The sequence below is a fragment of the Sander lucioperca genome, chromosome 4, assembly GCF_008315115.2.
Source record: "Sander lucioperca isolate FBNREF2018 chromosome 4, SLUC_FBN_1.2, whole genome shotgun sequence".
Lineage (NCBI taxonomy): Eukaryota > Metazoa > Chordata > Actinopteri > Perciformes > Percidae > Sander > Sander lucioperca.
The window spans coordinates 9,248,292-9,270,668 of record NC_050176.1 but is presented as its reverse complement, the minus strand read 5'-3'; the positions used below and the strand labels follow the sequence as shown (position 1 = coordinate 9,270,668).

Below are 22,377 nucleotides of genomic sequence, written 5' to 3'. Positions count from 1 at the left end.
TGCTGCAGAGCAAAATTTGTTTGTCCACGCTAACAGTTTATTTTTTTATTTTCTGCCCATCTGATTACATCGAAATGAAACACACATTCACACCTGCTGAAATAACAACACACCTACCCTTGTTGTCTCTGCAGGTGGTGTAAACACATTTTATGACCGTCATAGATGCAGTTTCCCAATGGATGTAACCTTGTATAATTTGTTATACGCAGGTGCACACACACCCAGGTACCATGTGCAGTTGCACAACTATACCATTTTAGGATGAGAGGGAGAGGGAGAATTGTTGTCAGGTGGTAAATGTAGAGTGTAGGTTTCAGTTAAGTTATGACAATTACATGTTTACAAGGCTGGAAGTTACAAGTGATCAAAGGTTTTTATAATGCAATAGCTGAGTAAAGATATGTTATTAATTCATGCATCAATATGTTATTCATATCAATTCATCATAACACATAGACCTGAGGCCTGTTTCACAAAACCAAGATAAGGGATTAAGCCGGGATTTATCAGTTATCCTGGATGATTTAAGCCTTGACTCGGTTTCACGAAAGTGGAGGCACATAAATCACCATGGAGATTTATTCTGTGCAGCTAGCCTGCTCCTGACCAGGCTAACAGCCAGGATTTATTTAATCCTGGAGCCTTTTCTGATCACCCAGCAGTGGTTTTACCCTATTGTTATCAGCCTGGATTAAAATACAACAGGTGCATATTTCTGTTCATTTAATTCCTTTAAGTACTGTTATTATTTAAAGTTGTGACCATTATTTTTTTTTAATAATTATTCATGTGACAGTCATCGTTAGTGTTATATTGCTGTATGTAGACTGCTGTTCATATTGTTGTTAGAAGTTTGATGAATATATTATGGCAGTTGTTGAGATAATTAGAAAAGGCTGATAACATTTCAAATGTGTTTTAAATGAAAAAGTGCAGATTTAATATTAAGAAAGTAAGTGTGTTTATTAGTTTTGTATTGCCTCCTGATATCTTGTCCTTTCTTGGACAAAAGTAACAAAACTTTTTTTTGGCACAATACAACTGATTCATTCAAGAACATGTTTTTAAGAAATACTAGTGAAAGGGAGAAGGATGTATTGTTATTAATGTGTCCACGCCCTTTATATATACTTTGTGGTGTCAAAGTACCAGTGACTGATGTTCTTGCTAATCTGAGTTCTTATATGCACATATGTGCGTATCTGTAAGTGCATATGTGTGTCCAGCAGTTTCTCCTGGGGCAGTGTGTATATCCAGCTTCTCCCTCTTCTATATGCAAGTGTGTTGTTTCCTTGACAACCTTGTCCCAGATGCTGCAATCACCATGGGGATGGTGCTGCTAAATGAGGCTGCCACCTCCAAGGGAGACGTTGGCAAGAGACGAAGTAAGTAATGAAGATTGTTTTTTCAGCTTTCCTTTATTTTTATTGTACTTTTTCTTTCCCTTTTCAACTTCTAGTTCCTCAATTTCTGGAGGTGTGTGTGTGTGTGTGTGTGTGTGTGTGTTTAAGCTGAGTGGCATAGTTGTGAGAGCCACCTTGTAACTACCAGGAGTAGTTCTTGCAACACCCAATGTATATGCATCAAAATCCATGTTTCAAGAGGTATCAGTGGTGCTGGAGAAATTAAAAAAAAATCTTTTTAGAAGAAACACAAGCTGTAAAGCATTAATTCCTATAAGATGTCTTATAGTTAAAACTGAGGGAACACAATCCAATACGATTAAAAAGTTAAACATTTTAATGCGTTACCGGCAATTTCCACTGGATGCGGAACGTCTGCGGAACGTCTCCGGAACGTCGACAGAGTCATTAGGTTTCCATTAAAGTCAATGTGTGTATTTCCACTGACTGCAGAACGTCCGCGTCCCTACTCCGTCCCAGTTCCGTCAGTCCGCAGCCCTCCGGAGCAGATACGCAGAGCTTCTATTTTTGACGGACGACTGAGAGCTCCGCAGCAATTCAGCACAATTCAGATAGTGCGGGACAGGAAGTCGAGCACAGAAACAAAATAAAACATCCGGTTACTTTTCAAAATAAAATATACCGTGCTCACGGCAGGTCATATTTCCCTGTACTACACCTTGAAAACACAGCACAGAGTTGTTTCCCCTCTACTCCTCTGGATGGAAACAAACTGTTGTTGGTTTTGTGGTTCTGTTTATAGAAACTACATCCTGTTATATCGCACGAACATACGTGAATTCGCGAGATCTCGTGGTCGGCTGGCCGCAGCCGTTACGCAACAAATCCGGACCTGGTGGGTATTGACGGACGGCGGAGCACGCAGCCGTTCCGCAGCGGAGCCGGTCCGCAGACGTTCCGCATCCTGTGGAAATCCACGGTTACACGTACACATTCACCCACAGATATTGTTCAGCTATACATGTGTTGATAAATTAAAATGTCCTATATTCGAAGGTAAGTCACAAGTTCAGGCATTAACAAGAAACTATCCTGGCTGCTGTTTACAGTTGCCTTCTTGATCCCTTAGAAAAGGCCATCCACTGACTGCAACATTAATATCATTATCTATTTAGACTGAGTGCTAAAGGATTCTCCTTCTTTGAGATTGGACTTACACTCGCCAACTTCATAATCAGTTATTTCTTTGCGAGGCCTCTTGCTACTAGCCTTCATCACCAGAAAAAAAACATTTCATTACTTGGCTTCCCAACCACCCCAGACTACTCTGAATAGGACAAATGTCTTTTGAGCTGTCGCTTATGTTTTGTGCTCAGTAGCCTGTGTTTTTTGTTGGAAGACATTCATTCATATTTCTTGAGCATACTGTAATTCTGACTTTGACATTTAACCAGTAGGCGCACCAGAAGACGATTTAAGAACACGTGGTGGCACATTACAAGATGCAGTTTCATTTGTGGGTACAGTACACAGACACAGAAATCATGCATTTTTTGTTTTAGTTGTGATCTCTATTTCTTTCCTCACCTGACACACGAACAAATGTGAGTAAGTAAATAAACAGTGTGATAATGTGTACAAGCCAAAAACCAAAACTGTGATGATATATAAAGGTGCACAGATGGAGTTTTTCTTAAACAAATAAAGCTTATGTTTACGTTCATTGTTACTCACCAGAACTCTGTGTGTCCTTGAGGTCTAACAAACGTGATTAATGCATCTTTCAAATAAAACATTTGCAAGGCCTATTTTTGTTAAGTTTGAAACCTGGGGCGCGTTCAGCCCAGACAAAACATAGCAAAACGTTTATTTAAACTGAAACAGTGTTGTGTTGAACACCCTATTGTGTGCGCAAGTGCAATGCCTTTTTAATACAGCAAGTTTACATGTCGCTGCTGATTGGGTAACACCTCTGACACATCCACCAAACAAGGTAAAATGTACCTTAAAGTCTGTTGCAAACATAGTTAAATTATTTATAAATAATGATATAATTTGTTAAACACAAAATTAATGGACATCCGTGACGTCACCCATTGGTTTGAGGACTGTCGTTTTAAAGCCTCAAGTTTGACGATACGGGTGTCGTTGCCACCTTGGTTTTTTGCAACCGAATGTGACGATTTTTGACGATTGGGTAAGCTGGGGAGGAGCTGTTTTAATGTACAAAGGGCAATGGATATGCATTGCTAAGCCTCTATCATGATTGGCGTTTAGCCACGCCCCTAAAGCATCCCCTGCTTTATCGTCAATTTTAAAACAATGGGACCATAATTTACACAATGAACACCATGCTGTATTAAAGAGGACTTGAAACTAGCGATTGAGGCCATGAACGTGTTAGGAAAATGTTTATCGAGGTAGTAAATCAAGACAGAAGGTCATTTCCCTATAAACTTCTATAGAAACTGACTTCTTTTTGCAACCGGGGTAGACGCCCCTGACTGTAAATTAGATAGAATGCAGGTTTAAGGCTCTTCATTGGCTTCACTTCTCAGACCCAGAAGATTTGTCCATATTATTATACGTCTATTGTTACACACCTATTCGTACCGTACCCGGAAACCATAGCAAAACGGTGCAGTTTTTGAGATTGAACATGCCCCTGCATTGTTTACATCCATCGGTACTAGGTGCACGAGACAAACACAGCATAGACCTACTCCTAGAAAAAGAGGAAGGTTGCTTGAGTGTTACAATGTTGATAAATTGAATGTATTTATAAGTATATAAGACTAGATGGAAATTGATGGAAAAGACGAATTATCGCGCGAATTATGAACGCCATGACAGACGGCGGAAGAGCTATATATATATGCTGTAGATGGACGGCAAGCTAAACTCGTACGTTTTCGTTCGTGTTTGTGTTCTCACATTCACAATGTGCAGAGTAATCCTCACCAACACAAGCATGTGTATGTATTGCCTTTCTGTTTCAAATGGAAATGAGTGATAAATAAAATGATCCTCAACCAGCTTGCTGCCGTGCTAACCAGCTAACAGGTCCAACCCAATGATGACCCACATAACTAGCTAACATCGGTTATTCACTGACCTAGCTACATATCCAAAAAAGAAAGCCGTTCCATTGATCATTTAACTTAACACACATACAAAAAATATCGGTTAAATTAAAGATGACATGGCACGGAAACTAGCTTCAAAAACGAGTTAAATGCGGGTCTGCGGAGCTCCTACCCCGGCTAGCTGACGAGCTAGCTGCAGCTAGCTTTGGACGGCTCGCTAGCTGCTGCCCATCACATCGAAATATCCACCGGTCAAATCTAAACATAGGCTACGCAGCGAATATAATCACAGATAAGAAGATGGCTAGATGTTACAATTATGTGTGGTTACTACTGATCATAGACACTCCGTGATTTACTGCATGGATTAACGTGTGATAGACAATTAATGACTGCACTTCCAAGAGCTGGGATGTGTTCAGGCATCCATTAGCTAGGAAGTTGCATTGGCACACCCAGTGAACAACGGTATGGGTAGTCACGACCGACCATGTCCTCTAAAAACATGGGCTACATGTTATATAAATCTTTACTTAAGGAGAATTCCGGTCAATTTTTACGTTAGTCTTGATCGCTATGCTACGCGAGTACTTTTGATAGAAAAAACCCCGACCCGAATCAGTGCAGGTAACATGGAGTGTTCAGCCAGGCTTCTGTGATAATCATCCCAATAACAATCCACGGAGCAGCGGTGGTGTGGATATGTCCTCCAGAGGACAGGTCATGTCACATCTTGAAGTTTATTCCCCCCTAAAAAAAAACAGTAGTGCGGTAGTAGCTGTTAGCTGCTAGCTGCCCTCCGGTGAGTGTGTACAGCCAGATAGCCGTCGGCTATCTGGCTGTACACTCACATCCCCATTTATTGGGATGATTATCACAGAAGCCTGGCTGAACACACTCACCGGACGGCAGCTAGCAGCTAACGGCTATCAGCTAGCAGGGCAAGCTAGCTACCGGCAGGCTCGAGACAGGGACCAGGGTAGGTGAATTTAAACAATGTCTGAGTTGAAAACTCGTTCATGTGACACAGACATATTAATTGCATTTTGTGTCCGTTAAGAGGCACAAAGGCACTCTAAAACTTGCCCCGACCACTGCCTTTTTAGCTCAAGGGATGCTTGTAGTACGTAGCTGGAGCTTCTTTGTGTTACCTGCACTGATTCGGGTCGGGGTTTTTTCTATCGAAAGTACTCGCGTAGCTATAGCGATCAAGATTAACGTAAAAATTGGCCGGAATTCTCCTTTAAAAGAAAAAAATTAAAATGATTTAGTTTGCTTGTAATTAGTCAAATTAATTTTGAGACAATTAAAAGTTGGTTATTGCATGCTTTCAATCTGACTGCCAGTGCATTTAGAGCAAACCCTCGTCTTTTGTTCTGATGGGTCTAATGTTATCTTCACATTCATGCATGAGTCAAAATTGTTCTTATTCTACACAAATACCACATGCACAGAAATTGCATTGGGAATCCAGCTGGGTCTGTCTATGATCCATCCATGAAAAGGCAAAAAATGAAACCACATGTTTGTAAGTGCAAATCAAACATAATTTACATGATTTACAATAGCAACAGCCAAAACTGCAATCACCAACTAACTACAATTTCCTAGTGAAGGAGAGCTTTAAGGCACAGTTCAGTGGAGACCAGCAAGCTACTTCTTAATGAAGGAAATTTTGAAACATTTGCTAAGGCTGCATGTCAGCTGAGCCATGAAAAAATCATTTGTGTTGCGGTTACTCACAAAAGTATTGTTAAAGAATAATTGTTTAATGTTAAAATAAATTATGTTGGGGAAATTATACTTTAAACTTTATTTAAAAAGTAAAATAAATTGAATCATCATGCTTAATAAATGGAATGACACAAAAGCATGCTCAGAAGCAATTAACAATACAAATCATCTCAACTAGTGGTGGACCACCACAGTAGAGGCGGCAGATCAGCTCTTGTGAGTCCACATACCAGAGCAGGTGGACGATATACAGTCATTGATATGGCTGATCTGCAGAGATTCCCACAGTACCAGCAGTCAACATTTGTAAATGTCTCATCAAATACATAAAATCCCACTTGTGCAGTACTAGCTCTATTTACATATGCATATTCATTGATTTCGCCTCCATATTTTTGTTAATTCATTATTTCTGCTGTTTTTCTTCCTTAACAAACATTTATTTTCCATACTTTTATTTGTAAAGCATCTTTCTAGACCCAAAATGCCAGAGAACAAGATACAAAAACAAAATCAAAACATCAGGCATAAAAGCACATAACATTGCAGGCACAGGCAGTGGTAGCCAACAAGATTTCTAACTGATGTTATTTAAAGCATGTTTTAAAAAGGTGTGTTTCTAGAAGTTTCTTAAAACTATGGAGGCTGGGTGCATTCCTCAGCTCTTCAGGTAGAGCATTCCAAAGTTGGCACTGCAGCAGAAGGCTGTCTCCTGTAGTTTTCAGCTTTGCACCTGCTCTTGAGAGGCAGAGAACTTTCTTTGCAAACCTGACCCTCTTGCAAAGGCTTAGTCAGTCCAGCAATACACAATCAACCACAGGAACAGTAAGTGGTAGATTTGCACATCACAGATTACAATTGAGGTAAATCTCAGCTGACAATTTAACTTCTAGGCCAGTGTTTCTTTGGGTTAGGCCCTTTTTCGTTCTTGTATAAAGAAGTGGAGGTTCTTTGTAAGTTAATCAAGAATAATGGGGGCCCTGAACTGTAGACATTTTATTTTAGGGCTCTAGTCGAGGCGGTTGAATAAACTATGAATAGCTTTGTTACTGGTAGACTTTCAAAATTAAGATCAGATATTCCAGAAACCTTGTTACCTGCATTAGCAAGGAGGATGTTTGTACTAGTAGCCCTGGTGTTTTTGTGGTTGTGCTTTACTGTAATGTAGTTCTCTGCTTAAAGCAGTCAAGCAGCCCCCCCCTTAAAAGTCTGAGCAGGTAGCAAACAAAAGTATAAATACAACATGGAGGGCACAGAGGGGATGATTAATTAATGTCAAAGCTATCATGAGGAGTGTCTGTGAAAATCACCTTCTCCAATGCTAAGGGTTTCAAAATTAGTGGGAAGAAATGAGAGTTGATGGAGCCTGCCATTATCTTTTAACTGTGATGATCACTAGTGGTCTCATGTTTTGGATTTGATTGCATCAAATTACATTACAGAGACCAGCTTTAAGCTGCTGGACACATGTAGGACCATTAACATGTGCTGTCATTTGTGTTCTGTTCCAACCAGACACATCAACATAACTGACACATCTAGAATAGAATAGATATTTATTGTCATTGTTTTCAACAGCGAAACACAGTTTAGCAGCTCTCAGTTTGACAGATAAGCCTGTAAATAAACAAACAATAAACAAAATCTTAAATATCAAACTTTAAATTGCAAAAATATAAAATCAAGATAAATAACACTGTGAGGTGACGCTATATACATATGGAGTTATTGAACTTTCAGATCTTAGGGTAGCAATGACAATAAACTATCTTTTGATTGAAGGGCAGATGGTCCCTGACTCCTTCTGATGAGTCTGGTCTGGAAGTGTTGAGCATGTAACCACAGTTCATCATTTCAAAGGGGAGGTTGTACTTGACCCTACTAATGACATTTTTGCTTTCAACCTTTTCCTTTACTGGGAACGGAGTTTCTGCATAATCTCTAGATTATGAGAAGGGGAGTTAGATATTAGATGACCCGTACTGATAATTATCTCACACACAGAGACACAGTTACATGCAAGTGGATTTTAATTAGTGGTGTGATGAAAAAGTGTCTCCGGGAGCCTTTCAATTGCCTCTGTAAGGCCACAAGCTCATGCATACGCACAGACTCTCACACTTAAAAAAAAAAAAAAAAATTCTAAAGGCAAGATTATCAACTTTTTGTTCTACTTTACCCATGAGTTCTCCTTGAGATGTTTAAAGCTTGGCAATTAAAATTATAATGACTTTATAACTACCTCAAGACTTGTTTCTCAGTATCAGACTGAACAAGAACACTCACACATCTACATAGACAGACACACATGCATATGTGCTCACATAACTGTCACCTGTGTAAGGCTGACATTTCATGTGTACAGCACAGACCACTCATTTATCAATTCTCTCTCTGCTCCATCATTTCTATCAGGTCTTTTATCCTTTCATTATCCATCTCATTTGTTCTCTCTCCCTCGCTTTCCTTCTCTTATGTGCCGAAACTTGTACTTTTTTATTGTATCAGCTTTTTTAATTTAACCTCTTTCTTTGTGTAATTTCCACCTACTAATTTAAATTAACTGAAGAAAACACAACATGCAGATTACATTTTACCGCAGCTCAAGCATACTAATGCTGACAGAAACCTCTTATGTAAAGCACACACAATATTCATTAGTCAGTCATTGGGTTGACACACGTACATATGGACACACAAATTAAATAAGTGCATTATAAAGCAGCATAGCGAATAGTCGTCTGTCAGTAATGGAGAGAGGATTAGTCTTGAATGGTAGTGTAATCACTGAATGTGGGTGTTAAATCCCTGGTATATAGCTTCCATACTGCTGAGTGCAGCTACAAGAAGTTATCTGCTGCTTCCATGGGCATCTGCACGACAAATCACAGCGCACACACTGTTTCTCAGCGAGGGAGTTACTGAACTAGTAAATGGAGTTAAAAATGACTACATATGCAATATCAGTGGAGGCGGGGGTGGTGAGATAAGTGAAAGAGGTTGGAATGTAAATAAGAGTGAAACATAAAGGAGGGGGAGCATAGAATTTGAGAAATTGAAGATTTAGGAAAAGCGAGATGGGTCTGTGAAGGAACAAAATACAGTAGAGACAACTTTAAACCAAGGCTGCAACCCCAAAATCCCCATGTCTCCCTGGTGAAATGCAAACAGTATAGCAGTACCAGATGTAAAAAAATAAACCAAAGACTTAAAGTATCTTAAGTAACTATTCCTCTCGCAGACTCATGAAGAACCAAGGTATAAAAAAAAAATTGTGTTAACGTCGAAACGTTGAAAAATGACAATAAAATAACAACGTGATTCAATGTTCAGGTATTTCTTCATTTGTGTTATTTAATGGAGGGAGTTATGGGGTTACGCTTCACTTTAAAAACATGCAGATATGCACAATAAAAGCAGTCACATTTAGCACATATACATTGCATTACCGACACACATATCCATTATGTATTATTTGGAGCCGGTATGTGTAATGCAAAACAGGTTACCAAGCCCAATAAACATGTATCTACAAAGCCATTGTTCACTTGTTTGGACAGTGTGAATATTAACAATCCCAAGAAAAAAAGTCAGCTTTTCTGTCGCAGTTTGGCATAAAAAATAATAATAATTAAACAATTGAGGGTAGTTATATCCAGAGGCTGAGTCTATTGAAGCCAGTTGCTAATCAAAGAATAAACTGTGAAGAACCATTTAGCATCCCAATATCTATTCATATTTGTCCTCCTAATGAGGTAGGCTTAACTTAATATGCTTATTGGCTTCCTGGCACTGGGGAAAGGTACATTTATTTTTACCATGCCAATATATCATGATTTGAATTGAGCCAAGTCATACAGTCAAAAGAGGGATTACCACCTTTGTCATTTAGGGAAATCATTCAGCTTAAACAACTTGTCATTTCGCCAAGGTCATAAATCACTTTCATTAGCATGCTTAGTGCGTGTGTGAATCAGAGTGCCATTATCCATGGAAGCATACAAAGTTGCCTCTCAGTCATAATTGATGAGCTATGGGAAATACATCCCACTATACTTAATGAAGATACACAGCCGTTCTGTCGCTCACGTATTCGCAGGCACATACGTTGATGTGGCAACGCCATAAGGGCTCTCCCTGGAGACGCACTCTCAAATATGCAGTGCTCTCAATCAAGTCCCTCAGTCAATGTCACATGTACACATGCATACCTACAGGTTAGGCCTGCACGATTCGGGGGAAAATATGAATCACAATTTTTAAGCTTAGAATTGATATCACGATTCTCTGCCACGATTTTTTTCTCACGAAGTGTAATGTTTATTGCACACATGAACCATGACAAAACAAAACAAATTGGCAGTACCAAACAGATTTTTTTTTGTCACCTATAGCACATTGCGCATCACCACAAGCCCGTAAACATAGAGGCTTCAATGAATAAAGAAAATAAAGTACATACTGGCCATTTAAGTACGATAGGCTACCAAAAATAGTGACATATAACACATTGAACTAAATATGGCCCTGATCTGAACTCCTTGAACATGTCTTTACATAATTAAAACATGTTAATGTCAATGTCAAATGTTTTCAATAAATTAATTGAAGGAGAAAAAAAAAAAAAAAAATTGAATTTAAAAGTTCAATCGTGAACAGGGGTGAATCGCGATCGCGATTTAATAACGATTTATCGTGCAGGCCTACCACAGGTTTGTATTACAATACTTAAGGATATTGTCTTGAATTAGTTATCCATGTAAACTTTATGTATTTATTTTTTGTTAGTGAAGGCAGTGTAACAACAGTGACATACAAGGTAAACGACACATACAGTACATAGACAATACATGGAGGAATGTTAGACAGTGACAGGCAGTAAAGACAATACCATACAGCGTACAACAGTTCTGATGATGTGGTAAGAGGCAGAGAGAATGGTGTGAGTGTAGGTATATGTCGTGTAGGTGTATGAATGTTGGGGTGTTTGAATGTAAGGAAGCGACTCCCCCCAGAGGCCCCCTACATGGCCCGGCCGAGAGGACTCTTCTTCCTTCCGCTCCCTTCTTTTTCCTACTCTTCCTTGTTCCTTTCAATAGTTGAATTTAGATTGTCTAAGTTGTGTTTTTTTGAGTTTCTGTGTTCGATGTCTCTGGCCCTGCTCTGCATTCCAGATTTCCTGTCCACTCCTGGATCTGGACCACTCCTAGAACCATAGGGAGGGAGTCTGTCCGCAGAGGAGTGGCCTTATTTTATGAATTTATTTATTTTAGTCCTTTTTATTGCTCCTTTTCTTGTTTTGGAAAGGGGGTAGGGGGGGGCTTCCCCAGTACCACCACCAAAAATGGTCATAATGTCACTATTACTGATCAGGGTTATTATAGTAAACTAAAACTAAAACAAGCAGTGGAAAATAGTTTTAGTAAACTAAATAAAAAACAAACTAAATAAATAAAATAATATAATAATGAACACAAAACATTTCAATCCCAGTTCTCCACAGAATTTGAATGGACCCAACATTAATATTCCTGCCAGTAACCTTTATTAAAGCGTTCTGTCCTCTCACCTCGGAAAAACGTTTATTCAAAGTGAAGAATGGCAAACGTGCAATAATAACAATTTAAAATGTGTCCTTGTGGCTGATTGGCTTTGGTTCTCACAAGAATAAAAGTAGAAGCAAGCAAACACTCACATATACTGATTGCTGAGTGAGCCTCCTGTGTGTGTGTGTGTGTGTGTGTGTGTGTGTGTGTGTGTGTGTGTATATATATGTAAGTGTGTTTGTGTGTGCCTATGGTAGATGCATTAGAACTTGGATGTCATACCAATTGCTGTCTGTCGTCCACCAATCAGAGGTCGGCGTTCGATCCCTAGCCCCTGCAGTCTGCAGCCTATGTCCAAGTGTCCTTGGGCAAGATACTGAACTCCAAAATGCTTTAGAGAGTGTGAATGTGTGTGAATGTTTGTGATGAGCAGGTGGCATCTTGTCTATGGTAGCCATATGTATAAATGTGTGTGTGAATGGGGTAAATGGAGAGTAATGTAGAGAGCAATGTAGACTAAAGTGCTTTGAGTGGTCGCTAAGGGCGTTTTCACACATACCTTATTGGGTCCGGACTTTCAGACTTTTTAGTTTGATCCAAACCAAAATTACAGGTGTGAAACCTCCCCCGGACCACGGTCCGGATCAAAAGACCAAATTTTGGTCCAATAAAAAGAGGTGGTCTCGGTCCGGACCAAACTGAACCATGGTCCGGTTCGTTTATAGTGTGAAAGCATTTTTTGGATGGTTTGGACTTTCGGACCAAATACAAGAAGCTCTGGCAGGCTCTCCTTGTGTTACAAGACCGGGGAAGCTCCTTTAAGGAATAGCTTGGTGCTTAGTGTGTAGGCTACATGAGAGAGAGAGTGACGGTGAATGTGTTCAGAGCAGACTGCTGTCGGCTATCAGAGCAGAGAATACATCAGCAGTTTATTTGTTAAGTAGTAGTAAATGTACAGTGTAGGTTTCCATTTGTCTCTGAATAAATTCTCCAGAAAGAAAGTTCCTGTGTCTTGCTTCTCAACAACACAACAAAACCAAAAGAGCCGCGGCAGTAGGGGAGAGCAGCAGTCAGTTGAAAAAAAACTCTGACACAGAGAGAGGATACGAGAGGACAGAAGCCCGTCTACAAACCAATCAATTAGAAGTATCTGGAGACGCAGCTCACGTATGTGATGATGGCAGGACGTAGTTTTGTCACATATAGATCTTTAGTGCGCTTGCATAACTGCAGTGTGAAACCAAAACTTACCGGATCAAATGTATACAGTGTAACAAAAATATGAACCTTGGTCCGGACCTTGGTTCGGACTTTCATGTGTAAAAACGCCCTAAGACTAGAAAAGTGCTATATAAATGCAGTCCATTCACCATCCATTTACTGTCTCTTGCACACTCACATACAGCATAATACAGTGTGTGTACAATGATTCGTATGATGAATTGTATGATTTGTGAATAAAGAAACAAAGGAGAACAGCCATGTTGGAGCTGACACTGAGCCATGACAGCAAATTTAGTCTTATGCAGACATGCAATGCAGATCACAGAACACGCAAACCACTGGAGCCATGAAGATGAATGACAGCACATACACACAAATTTACACTGAGAATCGGTTATACATTTTCCAAGCCAAATCTTTTGTTCTGCCATTGCTCTCTCTCGCTCTCACACTTTCTCACATAACTTTACACATACACACACACACACACACACACAGTGAGAACAAGCACATATCTTACTATTTAGTCTCCAGGAGAGATCCTCATCCTAATCCCTGATTAACAATATCAGTCGGCGGTGACAGTTTAATTTAACACAGTGCCTCTCAAGGATTAGCCGCTACATGAGGGTGTGTGTGCACACACTCATACACCCACACACGTACACTCACATTTCCCCTGCAGATTAAAGATCATGCGTATGTATATTTCACTTTAGAATAGCCGCTGAGGAAATAAGATGATAATGGTTGCAAACGCAATTGTCTGCAGCACAGCAGGGTTTATGATGAGATAGAGGTGGTAGCGCATATGTTAAGGGGTTGTCTAAATAATTAGTAAATATTAAAATGTTTTGGCAAGCTGAAGAGCCCCAGGCAATGTTTTACATGTCCTTTCTATCAGCATTTTAGCAAATTTCAAACATTAATTGTGCGTTTGTAGGCCTGTGTGGGTGCTTACATGTGTGTGTGAACCACCAATATGAAGAAAAAAGCATGCATTTAGGGTGTACCATAACTAAACCTTGTAAGCACATTCAATTTGAACTGAGATCAAACAGAGTTGCATCAGTGGGTATAATGTGTGTGAAATGATTGAAATGGCTGCCTCTAGCCAGGAATCAAATATTCTCACAGGCCATAGTCTAATAATTATTATTAGATTATATGCCTATATCAGGGTGGTTGGGAAAATATGGAAACTCAAAAGCATCAAGTGTAGTTATAGTGAAAATCAGTTTTGGAGATCATATCACAGTTTCTTCATATACTGTTGTCTATTTAACTTTGTGTGTGTCTGTGTGTGTGTGTGTGTCTGTCTCTCTCTCTCTCTCTCTCTCTCTCTCTCTCTCTCTCTCTCTCTCTCTCTCTCTCTCTCTCTCTCTCTCTCTCTCTTTTCAGTCATCTGCCTGGTTGGCCTTGGCCTGGTGGTGTTTTTCTTCAGCTTCCTGCTCTCCATTTTTAGGTCCAAGTACCATGGATACCCCTACAGGTAACTATAGCAACCGTACAGTATCACTGTACTGATGCTTATACAAGTTTCATTCAGCTTATGCAACAATTATTCAAACACAATAATCAATGAATCCTAAAGTCACTGAACTTGACATAAAATCACTGCAACGTTATTGCAGACACAATGCAAAAATCCAAGCCAAAATCAGATCCATCCCTTCCTATTATTTTATTGATCCTAAGACAGCTGTTCAATTGGAAAACACTCCCTTCAAAATGTTAAAACCACAGTGCCAAGGGTCTTTCTCTCAATCTGACAGCTAAAACTTCAACACAGATTTTCCGTCTGACTTTGTTGCAGTACACTCAATATACTGTATAAAGCATCTTACACATCTTTTCTTCTTTACCCTGACTATTAGAAATCATGGATCTATCATGGATCTTTTCTTCTGGTCATCATCTAGTGAATGTGTTTTGGACACTAAAGCCCTTCAGCGTAGTTAGCCAGAGCAGCAGCAATTTGGTCGCACTTTGAGCTAAAGGTCGCCATTACATGAAAAAGATGTAATGTGTGACAGAAAAAACTGTGCAAGTCCTCAGAGTCTAGGTCCAATTCTTCGCCTGTGGAGCAGCTGTAGGGTATTACAGCACAACACCAGAACACCTCCAGCTGCAGAAATTCACCTCTATAGCTGGAAGGGATTCATGATGTTGAGGGCACTTCCCCAGGGCAGATCATTTACTGTCATCGGGGCTATAACCCTGTTGTGACCTGTGGCTTGAAATAGGACCAAATTGCATTGGGCCAGCTCAGTGAAGGGGCTTGAGGTCCAATGACTGTTGTCTTGTGACCTTGATGCAGTTTAATTGTGGTATGAAACTGGAAATGCTCTATTTTAATTTCCAAGAAGTTTCCTGAAAATAAGTGGTACCAATTGTGTGGAAAATAGGGAAAACTTCAGTTTAGTTTGGCCATTCGCTTTTTGCTCACAGGTTTCTCTATAGAGCTCCCTCTACAGCTTCGGAATAGATATTTCGCAGCTCCTACGTTTACTTGTGTCTGACTCCGCTTTCTGCTTCTTTTTTGCCGGCTCAGCCATGACGATAGTGTGAAAAACTGCATCGCTACCTTGTTAGCCGGTTCCTGAATGGGCGTATGTGTGCAGTGCCGTGAAGCAATTTGTTACATCGCAAGACCTGATATCACGCGATACTTCCTGACGCTGAGGCCGGTGGCTCGCCGGCCGAAAGTTGCAAGGGTGGTTTTTCCGCTCACAGGCGCTAGGGTGGAGCGAGACGACCACCATTCAACTCGAAAAAAAGTCATATAACCATTCTAATGACTCCAAAGCTGTTCAGTCAGGGTAAATTAAGCTAAAAAAAATGGCATAGTTCCCCTTTAAACCTACGTTTATCATCATTCATCATGAATTGATTGAATTACAAGAGGGCACTAAACGATTATCTAGATTACACTGGCACTTTCATTGGAAATTATTTATTGGAAGTGTACCAACTGAACACTATCTTCAGTTTGCCTATAATATGTGTCAAAAAAAAATTTTTTTTCAGGAAATCTTTTCGGAAATTATTTGGTACAGTATGTAAAGGTCCATAAACTAAGCATGACACCTACAGTATTTGAGGTGAGCATGCTAAAAGAGCCTCCTCTTTTTTTCTGCTGCTTGTTAATCAATTCAGCTATATAAAATAATTATTTTGGTAATATTTATGTAAAATATGATTTGTTGAGCAGTAAAGGCTGGCTCTTGAAATGTGAATACAGCCTGAGAAGTACCTGAGAAGAAACATAGAAACATTTGGTCTGTTTAGCAACAACAACAAAAAAACTGTAAAATGGAAGCAGTCGGTACATGCTTCCTGAACCTGCGGTATCTAACAAGATAATCATCAATAGCCACAGGTATTTCTTGTTGCCTCTGCTAACAAATGGGTTGTGTTGTTGTGCAATGCAAACCACAAAAAAACACTATTTATATCCATTTCTTCTTCTCTCGCTATTCTTTTCTTTGTAACTCTATTTTCCTCTTCTCTACTCCTTTAACCTTCTCGGTCTCTCAGCTTCCTTATTAAGTGAAAAAAGACAGAAGAGGAGGTCAGAGGATGGCGAAGAGGCAGTAGGTGAGGAGAAGAGGAGTCAAGAAGATACTTGAAGAGGAGGCAGCGTCACTATTGAGTCTAGAGTGCATGGTGGGGTTTCTTTGTTAGCGTGTTTTTTTTTTTTATCAACTCCTATCATAAACTCTGCAAGTGAAATAGAAAATAAATGACTTCTTACACTGGCAAATGAAGGTGTTTAGCATGTCTGTATTTTTTTTTTTTTTTTTTGGTTGTATAATTTGTGTGGCTATATATACCTGCGACTGTGGTGTGTTATTTTTAATCCATATATTGGATCTTATTTATGATAACTTTGTTGCAGGTGAAGGGAGTGTAAGAGACAAGTGAAGTCACAGAGTCAAGTGGGTGTTGAGAGGGCAGGAAGAGAAGCAGCAGGTTAGAAAGATGGGTTACATGATAGAGTTGAGTACAGAGGCAGAGTACTAATGTTGAGTTAGTAGGAAAGTAGAAAAGCTTATTAACCAGGTGTAAAATCTCTATACATTATATCTTTCCAGGTACTTGTCGCATCTTTGTCTTATTAATGGTGACAACACATAATGCAGCTTTGGGAGATAAAGATACTAATCCCAACTGGTAAATACCTGTTTCAGCTTCTGCTGTAGGTTTGCAGCTCAGTCAGACTCAGTTTCATGGTGAGACCCATTTTGAATTGATACACCTAAAATATGATTGGCTCAAACAATGAACAGTGTGCAGATATTTACTGTCACATGGATTAAATCCAGGTCGTATGGATTTCTCTCATAAACTGCATTTTTACACCTTCTGGTGCCAGACTGTTGATTGCTTTAGATTTCCTTGGACAGGACCAAAAAACGTTTTTCATGTCTCCATCCTTGTAATCTCACAGAATGTTCATATTATATTTGTCTGCAAAATGTTCACTATCAAAGTCTTTCAACTGGATATATACTGTATTTTCAACTAGCAATATTATAGTTTGTTAGGCATCTAAAATGGCTTGGATGAGGTTATGCAAAGATTGTGGTCATAGTTCAATAGTAAATAAATAGGCAAAATTAACCAAGACAGGTCACAAACCCAAGATTATGAGAGTTAAACAAAAACTTAGCCTCCACAGTCTTACTTTTTGTTGCACTAAATGAACATCCACTTCTCTGCGCATTGGCACCGGTTTTAAATCACTAATGCAAAATAGTAGCACATGAACTGAGTTTACAGAAGGCTGGCTCGAGTGCTGTAACTGTTGCTGAATGTGAGAAACATAGGTCATTTTTAGACTACATACATTTCTAATTCTTTCACTTGTGGACTTCCCACTGAAACATTGAGTGGGCTGGAGCATTGAAACCATTTATGTAACCCTTCTATGCGTGGGCGGACAGAGGAATGGTGCTGCACATAGACCAGTTTTGACAAATGTAATAAAAATATTCCCTCTCAGACTTCCCATTCTTGTCTATTTTTGTTTCAAATCGTGGAAGAGTGAACCGTGTGTGTGTGTGTGTGTGTGTGTGTGTGTGTGTGTGTGTGTGTGTGTGTGTGTCTCACCTAATATAAATGTGTTTATTGTGCCTGTTCATTTCAGTTAAGTATATGCGACCACAAGTGTGATATTACAATATTTATCAGCAAGTCTTTTATCTTTCCTTAGCTTTTTTTATTTAGTCAGAAACTGCAATATAATGAACTTACTGAAAATCATTACATCCAGTTGGCTATTGACTTGTTGAATAGTTTCAGTGTTCCACTGCATGCAGGCAATGGAAGTAACTCAAAGGTTAAACTCCCTTACTTAGAGTGAGTAGAATAACCAGTAATAACCAACTTCAGAGTAAGGCCCAGAGTAAAATCACTTTTATTTTCAGGATGTGAAAAGGACCGAGTTGTGGTATCATGCTAAACGTACTTCAATATATTTGAATGAAAGAAACAGTGGAACTTTGGCACTAAGAGCAGAATATCCCATCTGTTTCCCTTTACAGTGTGGAGGAAATAAGCAGAACAAATGTCACCTTCAGGGGGGGGCCAAGTATTGGCAAATGGACTGAAATCAATGTGGATATTAGATAGAGGGCAGCTGTAGAACAAAAGTCATAATGACATATAGAATAATATCTCCACTGCTTAAAAAGTCACACAATTGCTCAAATTTGCCACAAATCTTTTCAAATTAGCGTGTTAATTAAAGATTTGATTTAGACTTCAATGTACACATTTTATCCTTTGTGTTCTGGGGCCGCAGGCTTTATCTGTGAATTAAATTGCAGTTACATTGATATGGCTTGATTTTGCAATTAAGAAAATATATTAATAGATAATATGGATGCAAATATTTTCTTTATTGAAGTGATAAAATGGGATGACTTAGGGTTGAACAGGTGCAATCTAAGACACCTGATCAACATCAGTAGCATGGAGACCAATCACAGTAAATACATTTTAGGTTAGATATAAGACCACACAGTTGTATCAAATTAAAATGGAATGTATGTAATGTAATGTAGACATACTGTCAAACCTAATTACAGATTGAAAATCCATTGTATTAAACTGTTTTAAGCTATAGATATATTAAGCTGTAGTCTTACAGCTGAGGTCTCTGAGAACCCAAACAGAAGTAATGTGACATGTTTCACAGCAAATATGTTTATATACAATTGTACCAAAAGTCATGCAGTATCAAACAGAACATTAGGGTTAAGTGTCACATTCTAAAAAAGGAATAAACTGTCACCATTTATTAATGAAACAGGCTGGCAAAAAGCCATCACTGGCAGAGTAGTAGCATTTAGGCAGTAGTGCTTTTCCTAAATAAATAATAAAACACCATGTCATCAGCTGGATTTGTCAATAGGTGTGAATACGTATGATAAGCTGTATATTTCCCTGTGATGTAGTAGCAGCCTATTCAGTGTGCCTTCAGTACAGTACATGCTAGGATAGGCCTCTCCGGTGACTAGAGCACATTTATAAATGTAATAAAAATATGTTGTACAATTCAAAGGCATTACCTGTCCCCCAGTATGAGTCCAAAATTAAATCAGCTGAATCAAATAAAAATAAATAGGCTTTCAGAACAACAGGAGAACACTCCCTCAAGAAAAGGAACCTTTCAGAAATACATTAGTACTGTGTGACTTGTTGTTATTGTTCCTTTGTACCCGCTAATGTCTATTTCCATGCTTCCATCTGAAGAAAAAAAACATCAAATAAATGCAATTGCCATTTGGATGGTGACAGCAGGACTGACATTTGCGGGAGTCATGGTGGACATATTTTACAGATAGCAATTTGGAAGCTTCAACTTCTCTGGGAGCCTCTTTCTTCGTTTAAGAAAATGTGATGCAAGCCCTAGGCCTCTAGGGTGCCCTTCCAGTGGAGAAAACATGATGCAGTGCAGTAATGTCTGCCCCTAAAATGGAGAAAATGTGATGGAGGACCCTCTTGGGTGCTCTTACGATGGAGAAAATGTGATACTTAGGCAAAGATTATGGTTTGGGTTAAAATAAGTATCTAAGTTGCATTCGTAACTTAACTTACGTATGTAATAATATGTAATGTAGTTTGTGACAAAGTTACGCATGTGACATAACGTACAAGTTCACTTACATACGTACGTTTTAAAAAAAACAAAGAATACTTGTTTTCACACAGGACGCGAACAGCAGTCTCCTGGGTCAAAGTCCTGTATTTGTTTGACCCAACCATCCAACCCTTTCTTCCCTATGCACATTGGGCATTTTGTGACCTTTACAAGTATTGCAACTCTTCATTTACTCAGAGCACTGCCATTCATGAACTGCTGTGCAATGAGATTGTTCTAATCATTGGGCCAAGCCTTGCGTTACCTTGGGAAAAAAAAAATCTTTGAGGAACTTTTAAACCCTTTTGCAGTTTTATTGAAGTTTTCAATTTCCATTCAGCTTCTCTAACATGATACATTACAGTTAATCTTCAATAAATCACAGCTACTGGTGCATTGCTTCTCAGCAGTGGTGCTGCAACCTGCCGTCTGGTCTGATTCGACTCCGGTATCTCGTGTTCCTGTCTTATCTGACCTCTGTCGGCATCCTGCTCTGCCATGACAAACCTTGAAGAAACTCTTTTGCTGTCTGTCTGTTCAGGGCATGATGCCACCTCACTGTGGACCAACTTCTCCTCTCATCTGCAGTCCACAAACCCTTTCTCCAGGCAATTACACCACAGCTATAGTAATTATCATCAGACTGCTGCTTCAGTTGTTGCTGTTTTGTTGCATCAGTGTCTGTATTTCAGTGTGCACATTTGTGCTTGTATGTGTGTGTATGTGTGTACATGGATCAAAGTGTGTGCATGTGTATTCAACTTGGTTGTGTGTGTGTGTGTGTGTGTGTGTGTGTGTGTGTGTGTGAGAGAGAGAGAGATTTAGTTGTTAAAAGTTATATTAGATAGAAGAGAATAGGACAACATGGTTACATCTCTCTATGTCTCATCTCTCATTTCCTAACTTGTTAAAATGGAGTTTACTTCTCTCTCTTTTTTCTCTCCTCTGACGATGCCTCTCTTCAGTAGTTCATTTCTCAACATATGTGGATGCAGTCGACAGTGGCCTAATGTAGGAGAAAACGTGATGCAAGGCCCTCTAAGGTGCCCTTCCAGTGGAGACAATGTGATGCAGTGCACTAATGGGTGTCGTTCGAATGGAGAAAATGTGACGCAGGGCCCTCTAAGGTGCCCTTCCAGAAGAGAAAATGGGATGCAGTGTCATATAGGCTGCCCTACATGCTAGAAAACTTTCTTCACACTGGTGCCCCACTGTATGCAGCTGCTCCCCTTTATATTTCTCTCGCCTCTGTGTGGAGGTCAGGTCAGCATGTGAACCTACAAGATGAGTTTATTTTGTGTGTTGTTTTTTTATCCTGTGTCATGGTCAGGGTAGTCTGACTCACTGAAAATAAACTGTTGGGATAAAGCCTGCTATTGGCCGTTATTGGCTATGTCAACTGGCATTCTCCTTCCCTTCCACTGTCTATTTTGCAAGGGCACCATTGCTGCATCTCAGGCTTAGTGCTGCCCAGGAAGACTGTGATTGATTTAAAGAAATGCAAACTACACGTTTTTTACCCCTATCCAATAATGTTTTTGATCCAGCGCTGTGGAGATAGGTCTGGAGACTCATTTATTTTCATTTGACTCAATCTCTGAAACATCCTGTGGGGCCTGCGAACACCCTTTACAACTTCCTGCAATAATCATGACACTGATGAGAAAAAGTACTTCAGAAAACTCATTGTAGGGAGGATTATTCAGCAAAGTATTTCTTTGATTCCACCCGCACAACCCTACGCCCACTGCTGATGCCAACATCACCATTCCTACTAGATCCTGCATGTGGATAAGCCTGGGTGTGCCCTGAAAAATAATACCTAATCACAGCAGCATTACCAGAGAGAGAGAGGATAAAAAAAAGGCATAAATAAAATGCTTGAGAAGTGCAAGATTCAGAAGTACCATCTACCACACATGATATTACTTCTTTTATTTGCAGGGGAACTCATTTTCAGTAGAGGTTTTAGTTCAGATCAATTTTTTTGATGGAAAAAACATAATCACAAACAGTAAGGAAAAAATCTTTAGAATGAATCTGCAATTGTGCATGTGGGTGTGAAATCAAAGGAAGAGGAGATGTAATGTTATCTATTTTGTGATAACTTTCATTATCTTTTTTTGCAATCATCTGCATGTTGCATGGAAACTTATTTGTACTTCTCTTCTCTTCCAACTCACGTTATACTTCCATCAGGCAACAGGGACATTTATTTATTTTTATGATGAAATGTTTAATATGGCAAGATAAGGACAATGCTGTTTGTC

At 39.4% G+C, this 22,377-nt stretch overlaps 1 protein-coding gene across 1 annotated transcript in view; it reads left to right on the top strand.

Moving 5' to 3' along the window:
* tusc3 (tumor suppressor candidate 3) overlaps positions 1-17,971 on the top strand; it is an 83,212-nt gene extending 65,241 nt beyond the window's left edge. The window contains exons 8-10 of the mRNA XM_031289033.2: positions 1,314-1,388; positions 14,359-14,449; positions 16,498-17,971. Of these exons, the coding sequence (XP_031144893.1) occupies positions 1,314-1,388; positions 14,359-14,449; positions 16,498-16,513 (182 nt within the window). The 3' untranslated portion in view covers positions 16,514-17,971. The remainder of the gene's footprint in view (positions 1-1,313; positions 1,389-14,358; positions 14,450-16,497) is intronic.
* The last annotated feature ends 4,406 nt before the right edge of the window (positions 17,972-22,377 follow it).